At 37.2% G+C, this 9,257-nt stretch overlaps 2 protein-coding genes and 1 long non-coding RNA gene across 4 annotated transcripts; 1 reads left to right on the top strand and 2 right to left on the bottom strand.

Moving 5' to 3' along the window:
- The first annotated feature begins 1,115 nt into the window (after positions 1-1,115).
- LOC133392263 (uncharacterized) lies at positions 1,116-2,995 on the top strand. The gene is made up of 5 exons (XR_009765578.1): positions 1,116-1,424; positions 2,038-2,143; positions 2,200-2,256; positions 2,318-2,386; positions 2,472-2,995. It is a non-coding gene; the product is annotated as an uncharacterized LOC133392263 (long non-coding RNA).
- A 141-nt stretch (positions 2,996-3,136) lies between these two features.
- Positions 3,137-5,398, bottom strand: LOC133392261 (uncharacterized). Of its 2 annotated transcripts, none has more exons than XM_061652337.1 (3): positions 5,138-5,398; positions 4,751-5,058; positions 3,137-4,670 (listed from the first exon to the last, which is right to left on the bottom strand). In XM_061652337.1, exon 3 carries the CDS (start codon positions 4,477-4,479, stop codon positions 3,478-3,480), a length of 1,002 nt encoding a protein of 333 aa, XP_061508321.1. In that variant the 5' UTR covers positions 4,480-4,670; positions 4,751-5,058; positions 5,138-5,398; the 3' UTR covers positions 3,137-3,477. The 2 variants fall into 2 exon arrangements, with proteins under 2 accessions (XP_061508321.1, XP_061508329.1); XM_061652345.1 differs by having other exon boundaries at positions 4,751-5,011.
- Positions 5,398-6,872, bottom strand: LOC133392262 (uncharacterized). The gene is made up of 2 exons (XM_061652353.1): positions 6,679-6,872; positions 5,398-6,593 (listed from the first exon to the last, which is right to left on the bottom strand). The coding sequence occupies exons 1-2, from the start codon at positions 6,791-6,793 to the stop codon at positions 6,346-6,348; spliced, it is 363 nt and encodes a 120-aa protein (XP_061508337.1). The 5' UTR covers positions 6,794-6,872; the 3' UTR covers positions 5,398-6,345.
- Between the last annotated feature and the right edge of the window lie 2,385 nt (positions 6,873-9,257).

Genomic DNA, 9,257 nt, shown 5'->3' with positions numbered 1-9,257 from the left:
TGCCAGCAATCACAATTAAATTTGCTTATGGGCCAAAAATGTCTCATATGGCGGTTCTAGGATAAAAATGATTTTTTTAAAGAACCATATGGAATACAATTATTTTTATTAGCGCATTCGAAAGATCGTTCAAAATAAATAAAAGTCAGAAAATTTCAATGGTTTGTCACGACGGCAAGCGGAATAACACACCTTTTTCGAGTGCGATGGGACAAAAAAGTCCCATCGGCGGTTCTAGTGTTAAACAATGGACTCTCTTTCTTGATGCCTGTCTGCCACGGGTGTTTTCTTTCGTCTTCCCAAGCGAGTCAACACGCTTGAAAGTAGCAAGGAAAGTAGAAATGAAGTAGCCTTCTACTTCCCCTTCTACTTTTGTTGCTTAAAATCAGAAGAATGTAGCAAATTCACTCAGCAAGCGGGTGAGCGCTTGCTTCTTTAACTATACATGTATAGTACGTGGAAGCGCGCAGCGCCAGGAATGTATATGTTCAGTGCATACGAACATCAGATGGGACCAGTGTTGTTAACTGTTGACATTTTTCATGACAGTCACCGTAAACAGCCGGTCAAAATAATTTTTGGCTGATGACATTCAATGCTTCCACGACACGACTGTCATTAAACGAAATTCATTCGTGTCGCTACCGTCAGGGCTGATGCAATGACATGAAATGTAAACAATGTAGTCTGAATGTCATTTGACATTTTTTGAACAACACAAATCGATACGATCGGAGGATTATGAAGTGTATCGTCGCTGAAATCTAGTGAAATAGCAAAAACTAGTGAAATGAAAGCCTTTGCACCGCACGCTCTGTTGTAGTTTGACATGAATACGGACGTTTGCAATACGACACAGTTCACGATTCATACAGGTTGGCGAATGTCAAATGAATGTATCTTGAAAATGTCTTCATGTCAAATGACATTTTTTGACGGGAATGTCAAATGACAGAGAGAGATGGGAATGGGAAGCTTCAAATCGAATGAATGTTTACAATTTTATGTCGATGAACGTCACCGTTCGCAACACTGGATGGGACAACCATTCTGTTCGTAAGTATTGAGGGGGGGGGGGGGGGAATAAAGCCGAAAAAGTGTGCAGTGTAAAAAAATCTCCTTCCCGTCCGCGCGCTTGTTCGTTTGTGTTGGGGGTTTTTGTTGACAAGAGCACACGGTGTGTTTTGGTGGTTTTGTTTGTGTGTTCGATATTGCTTGCAATTTGGTATTGGAGGAATTCTTGGAGACAGTGTGTTGTATGGCGGGGGGGGGGGGGGGAGAGGGTGGGTTGTGTATTTTGCCAAGCCAAGTGTAGTGTGTGTGGTAGTGTGAAATTGTGTGTATTGATATTTAGTGGTGACGGATGATTCATTCCCGCGGGAACAGTTGTTGACCAGGCAGCGTGAAACTTTTTCTGTAAAGAGGTAAGTAAAGATTTTGGGTTATTTTGCAAAGCCAAGTGAGAAATGTTGCACCGGCGAACCAACTTCACTACGAAGGAGGCAATGAATATGTGTGTTTCAAATCGAGTTTTAATCTAGTAGCAGCTGTTTTTGTTATTCGACTTCGATTTGAAAAAATTAAAACCAAAGCATTTGTTCACAAGCTGTAACGTGTGGTGAGTGTATATTTTAATTAAATGAAACATGACAGTAGGCAAGTGTAATTTGATAGCTATGGTCCCGTGCTATAATCGTCAAATCTCACGATTGAACACATGCCCGGCGTGGGATTAAATCTAGAGTGAACCGTCCCCCTGTATTATGGACTAACTATTGAAAGGAATTGTGTGGACCATGTTTGATTCGTATTATGACATGTGTAACAGGTGATGTGGGCGAAGAAAATAGTGCAGATTATTTTATTTATATTTATTTTTTGTAAAGAGTGTTCTTTATCATAAGCAAATTCTAATAATTTGCTAAGTAGGCAGGAACACATTTGAGGCTGGTGCAACAATGCTAGAAAAAACAATACTAATATTGTGTGTAAAGGTTTGCGTTTTATGAAGAGAATTAATATTTTCTGTTATTTCAGTGCGCAATGTCCGAAAACGTTTTCGTGGATATTCCAAATAATGAGCAAACATATAATGCTCAGGATTGTTTTGCTCCCAGATTACCTTTGGTTCGTTTGCCCAACGGTAAGTAACTGTGTAATGCATATAGTGAAACAGAAAATAACTGTTCTATTTTACAGTGCCGAACTTACGCATCACACCGATTATTTTACCAAGTGAAAATCGACCAGCTAGCAGTAGGTAGCAAAACGTAGAACTCTGGCAACCTTCGCTAATTGTATTTTATTTCATTTTCAGCTTCTACAAAACTTGTTGCATGTAATGATGTTTATACACCACATGATTTGAGACATATTTCAAACGATGGTAAAGATCTTTTTTGTACCATATATTTAAAACATAATATTTGGTAATACATAAAGTACAACTCAAGACATTTTTTTTCCTTCAGATCAGCATAAATGTTGCAAATGTAGTACGGAGAAGTTCATAAACTGAAACAACAGCTAGCTGTGAGCGAAGCATTGAATAACAAATTAGAAGAGGAATTAAAGTAATTAGAATAAAAATGTTCTAGAGCAAAAGTTAGAAATTGTTTTAAAAAATTCGGCCTATCAACGAGAAGCGTTCCAGGAGTTCGTTACTGTGAGTCGTCCAAGAGAAGGTCTTCTTCCCAAAACTAATTTTGAATTCGCTCCAATGCAAAACGATGAAGAGTTGCAAAATTTTGACAGACAGTTAGGTACAGATGCAGAGTACAAAGCAAAAGTCGTTCGTTATTTACAAAAACAAGTAGATCGATCAGATGTGCTGAATCGTCTGCATTCTTTAATAGACTTGCTGTTTGGCAAAACATTTTTCTCTAAATTTTGTTGGATGGGTAGTTATGATAAAAAAAATCCCAAAAAACCATTTAACATTTATAAAAACGTTATAAACCTGTTTCAAATAATAGGGACAAATGAAAATATTATGCCTTCCACAGCATTTGTCAAAGAATTTCTTCAGCAAAAATTTAAAAATTCCTTAAAACGAATCCATGTCTCCGATCTCAAAACTACAACATCATTTAAAAAAGTTAATGTTAATAACGATGATTAATCTTTATAACCCAATCAGAAAATCAAGCAAAAGCTATTGAATTGAAATCTATTTAGTAGGGAGTATGCCGATTCGTAACAGTTTACAATTTCTTGGCTGTGGCATAATTGGTACAATTATGTGTATGTTACTACGTTACCTAATACTAAGTTAACTGATATGTTAAACGAACTAATGCATTCAATATGAACTGATGATGCGATGAATGTAAAATAAGTATTGTTATTCGTTAAATTAGATAAAGCTTTTCAATGCGAAACATGTTTCTCAGAATTTGTGATGTAATGAACTAATACAAGTAGAATAGGTAATATTGTTTTCTTGTTTACATTCATATTTATTGTTTTATATTTATTCTATATCAATGTATGTACTAGCGGAATAAACATAGTATCATTCGGGGTTATTCCTTTAATACATACTAACTTACATTTAATAAAATCAGTATTTAATTCTAAACGATAATTTTCAAGGCTTTCAGTGTTCCCCTTAAATATAAATAACTCGCTAGAATCAAATGGCTCGCTAAATGCTAATCCTTTTACTGCGAGCTTTTGGCCACTTATGGACAGTCTACCACCGTTAACCGTTTCCGTATTTGTTGATTTAAATTTTATTATGCAGCAGTCCTTCGTTAGAAACCAACAATTTTTATCATTGTTCTGCAAATTGAAATTTTCTCGGACATGAACAGTCGTTATTTTTCCTTTGGTGCAGATTGTAGGATATTTTACATTGCTTCTTTCCATTGGCATTTCGAATTCATCCAACTCTGAAAGTCTGTTGATGGCCTGCTCAAGATTCTTCCATCCACTACGAAGTAAATTTTTCAGGTATTGAAGCATGTTTTCGAATGGATAAGTAGAAATTTCTGACAAGGGTCCAAAACGATCAACGTCTTCAAATACGTGCTGCAAATTGTGGATGTTGCTCGTCATATATCGCTCGTTATAGACTGTGGGGAAATCCGCTACGAATTTATCCAGCAGTTGTCCAGCGAGAGGCCATTTTTGCTTGTAGACTCTTGTAGATAGAATTGTTATAGCACAAAACAGCAGCAAGAAATGTTTGTATACATTTTGTGGTAGATGATCTTTCAGTACTGCGATCGCCGGATAGTGGAGAAAAAATGCACACTCAGATGCTTTCCAGTACTTGATGTACTTTATAGGACGCTGCTTTCGATGCACTTCTGATGGTTGCCGAATCTTGTCCAATGCTTTATCTATCAACTCAATTTGTTGTTTGTTCCAAGCTTTTATGCCCAACTTGCCGTCTCGCCATCCCAAAAGTAAACGCTTCATGATCCCGAGGTCGATGAGATGCAACCGATCTGCCACAATGATATCACGTATCATGTCGAATTGTGCCAGTTGCAAAAGGGGAGTCGGTATGATTCGGTGCCCAGGGTAATTATCGGCTCTGAAGCCTTCATCAGTTTTTTAAGGTGCGTTGATCCCACAAAAAACCGTTGTTTTAGACTCCTTGTTGAATACTCCATTGTTAGTGCATTTCATACAAGATGCGTATCCAGTATGTCCTTTAACGCCTGAGAATAATTAAAAGTAAAATAAAATATAAATAATTTTGCTGGTCGTTTATATGCATAAAATTATGTTTCTTGATTACCTTTTATAAAAGCCCTGGCTGGAGTGTCAGCAACGATAGCACTTAGCGTAATGGTGATAAGTTCTTCGTTGATTTTGATTCCGTTAGAATGCAAAAGGTTTAATTCTTTTACCAACGGCCCGAGATACTCATCGATGCTATCCGGCTTTTTAAGACCACAGAAGATAGCGGCTGTCATAACCGGTGCTTTGGGTAGTTCGTTGATTTTAAATAATATGGGCCAAAATTGCATGCTACTACTGTTGTGCAATGGTAAACCATCTACTGAAACAGTCAATGAAAAAGTTGTCGAAGAAGGCTTTTTAGTTCTGTAAAAATAATAAAGACAAACCAAAATGTTGGTATGCATTGCGAAAAGGGAATTATATAAAATGAAATAGGACTTACCGAAAATAATTAAGCAAGCATTTTGTGATTCCGCGATACCAATACTGTCCACCGCCAATCTCTTTTATTTCCGACGATGGATTACGTTTCGTCCTCAACAAAGTTTTTGCAGTTGACGGAACTTTAACGTTTGCTTTTTTAAACAATTTTAAAACCATATTGACGGAACTATGCGGTGCATTGCTCGACAACGCCCAAAATCGAAGGCCATCTTCGATTGACATAGTATCTATGTTGCGAACACTGTCGTCTTCCACATCGCTGCACATTGGGCAAACGCCTGTATAAAAATCGAAAAACCAACTTCATCGCAGGTTAACACCATAATCATTTTCTTAAAATAGATACTTAAACTTAGTTGAAACCAAAATATTTCACGTTTTTATCTTAAACTTACTGAGATATAGGCCATCAAAGTGTAAACTTTGTGTTTTTTGTCCCAAATTTGAGCAATTTTTCGACCGAACATAAACCATCATATTTTAGTATATGATGGTTAGATTTTGATAATTAATGTGTCGTTGGAAAGGTTTTTTTGTCATATTTTGATATTATGTCAGAATATTTGGCAAAAACTTGTTTTTAAAGTTCATAAATGATTGAAAATCAAACATCACTGCCGAATTTTTGGATATTTTCATTTTGGAGAGCAAAATTTTTTATGATTCGACTCGATTTCACTCGTGAGTCGTATATCATAGGAAAGATCAACATTTTTCCTACGTATTGACGTTGAAGTTAGCTGCGACCATCCGCGACCCCGAAAATTATTGAACTTTTTCTTGAAAATAGCACGAGCGATTTTGACGTCTTGTTGTATGAGCCATACACCGCAAGTATCGAACTACCTGTCATAAACGAACATTTGAAACAAACAGGCATAAGAAACAAAGCTGAACAGAGAAAAACAGTTTAAAAAAGGTCGTAAGATAGGAACCATCTCTTTTCAAAACTAACCATGAAACACTCGGCTGTTTTAGCGCGTAATACTTAAAAAATCGTTTTTAGTAAGGAACTTACTCCGCATTTGTTTAAATTCTTAACAATAATTGTTGATGCTGTTAAGTACTACACAATAATGAAATGTTGTGAGCGATAATTATTAAGGTTTTTTTGCTGTCTTGACGATTTCAGTATAGGACTGCCCTGTATAGTAAGAGCAATGGTATTGAATGAAGAAAAACTGCAATAGCACGAGGAATTGATTTTCATCCCGGCGTTTGTATGGCCGTTGCCCACTGTGCGCTGGTGTCAGAGAAACTTTCGTCTGCGTTGGTAAAGTCAGACAGTTCCGGTAACTCCTCTGTTACCACTTGCTGCATTTCTTCTTCATCAGGTTTTGTAGTAGTGCATGAGGCAGGTACGTCATGTTGCTTTGCTGGGAAATGCACTTGCTGCATTTCTTCTTCATGAGGTTCTGCAGTAGTGCATGAGTTGGCAGGTACGTCATGTTGTTCTGAAAATTAATGGAAAAAGGGTTTTTAATAAAACATAACTTATGCTAGTTTTCATTACGTTTTTTTACGGTTTCTTTAACTTACTTTGACGACTCGATCCAGCCTCCATTTTATCCTTTTTGTTCACTTTCATTTTCATATGATTTGCCGCCTTGCGATAGAAAGCACCACTTTTACGAGAACGATTACGGTTCGCCATGTTGTTCCTGTTTCGGTCTACACTTACAGTGACTTTGTATATTTTTTATAAGAAGCACTGTTCACGAAACAACTGACACGATAGCACTTTACGCCGTTTAAGGTAGAACTGAATTAGAATAAAAAATATTAACCCTTATTACACGGTTTTGTATGCCGGTGTACAGATTTGGTGTTTCTATGCTGGCACAAAATATAATGTGCTGTCTATAGTATTTTACCCGTTCTGACAATGATCACGCTGTCTATGCGTATTATTTCACATATTGAAAATGTACCTGTTTCGTTAATATCCGATTTTATTTTGCTTCACAATTCGCTTTCACACACACATATTGTTTGCGACTGCGCTCTCTCTTCTGGATCATATCATTTTTTGCTATAGCTTAGAAGTCTATACCAAAGGATAGATACAAAAAATCCCTAATGCAAGAGCAGTACCGCACTATGCTCTGCGCTAAAATCTAACAGCAAAGCATCCACGATGCGTACACAGCCTAATATCTTCATCCGTTCTTTCTTCTTTCTTCCGCTTTCATGTCCTACGTGCCTACGTTACTTTCTGTCGTGTACACATACGTTTACGCTAGTTACTTGTGCGTAATAATTGCGCTTTGCTATGATTTGTTAAAATGGGCAAATTTTGTGCTGTGTGAAAAAATGCACTTAGAGATGAAATTTCCCCTTATCTTAAAAACAATGAATTTTGAGTAGAGCTCAATACATCACGAAATATATTGCAGTACAATATAGCCAGTCTACACTTGATTAATGAATCATAAAAATTAATAATAATTATAATAATAATAATATTAACAATAGTTACAATAATTATATCATTATTAAGTTTTATTAAGTTTTTTGACATATGGCGTAACAGATATTGGTTTATTCTACAACATAAAAACAGATTGTCTGCTTAGATATTTTCATATACTATTGTATTAGATATAACTCTATTCTCATGCCTAACTTATTGCCTTTACAATACAATAATATATATTTCATATTTAAAGAATATCTTATTTTAATGTTATGAAAATTTTACCATTTTCTAAATAATGCATTCAGAGCTTCCAAAATTCTAACACCAAATAGTTATATTTGTTTTTTGTGTAATGTTGTTATACTCATTATAGAGCAAATATACCATCTCTTTAAATTTAAAGCAAAATAAAATTTTTACATATAAGAAAAAAAATAAAACCACATCAAGAATTGAACTCAAGACGGGCATATTGGAAATGCGTACACTTATCCTCTCCACCATGCGACATTGATAATATACGTATGCAAGATTTCGCTGCACGGTTTGGTGTGCTGGTGTGCGAGGAGTGATGCAAAATAAAATCCACCGAATATGAACACACACATGCAAATTACATGGGTTCCCATGCGGACGTTCAATCATGAAGAGTGAATTGGTGTGCGGGTGGAATGAAGCCAAATAAAATCCATCGAATATGAACACACACATGCACACTCCATGGGTTCGATTGCGGGTATTCTATAGAGAGTGTATACTTGAGCACCCATGAGCTACCTACAGACGTGCATGCATGAGTGCAAGCAAGCGCGGTATAGAGGATAGAGCGAGACAAACGATTATTTTGCTCCAAGCTTTCTACTTTTGTCCAGTTGGGTTGTCGCAGGCATCGGATCTCTTCGGGGTAGCTCTCCTGCTGGATCGATCTGAACACAATCAGTTCTGCTTCGGCCAGTTCCGGTTGCGTCAGGGGTCCCAGTTGTTTCGTTGTTCCACGGATGCTGTTCTGGACGTTAGAAATGAAGCGGATAGCATGTGCTACGGCTCGTAAAAGCCTTCTCCACTTGCTGAATCGCTCGAACTGGATGAACCAACCTGCTTCGACACCCTTGTCGACAGTTTGATGGTGGCACGCTGTTGCGGCTCCCGGTAAACGACTTTAGGACTTTTTTAGAACCTTTAACTTTATTTTATTTTAGCGCTAGGTTTAAAAACACGTCCGACTTGTATGGCGTTCACCGATCAAGAGACCGATCAAATCCGCCCGGATAATCGTGCTTCCTGTTCCTCTCTTCCGCTAACGACCTGCTACTTCACGCGTTTACAATCGCAGGCCGAGTTCGTTCGAGCTATCCTAACATTCCTCCTCCCGTGAACTAAGTGTGGACTATTCTACCTAGGCTCTTTGTTCACCAAATCCTTGCGTCGAACGAAGGCATACACCACTCCTGTATTTCTAACAATTTGAATACAATTATTTCAATTCGCGATTTTCTCCATCAATGGTCGGGGTACCAAAATTATTCGTTTCTATATCAAGTTTGGCCAGTTTCGACACTGCTCACAAAAATTTTCCTTCAGACGTTTCCACCACAGCTTGACGAATTCTTCCATCCCAACCCTTCCGAATTTCAATGACTTTCCCGCGAAGCCATTTATTTCTTCTCTTCTCATCAACGATAAGTACTATGTTTCCTAA

Source organism: Anopheles gambiae, chromosome X, assembly GCF_943734735.2.
Source record: "Anopheles gambiae chromosome X, idAnoGambNW_F1_1, whole genome shotgun sequence".
Classification (NCBI taxonomy): domain Eukaryota; kingdom Metazoa; phylum Arthropoda; class Insecta; order Diptera; family Culicidae; genus Anopheles; species Anopheles gambiae.
Note: the sequence above shows the minus strand (reverse complement) of the source record. Positions and strands in the feature narration are given on the sequence as shown.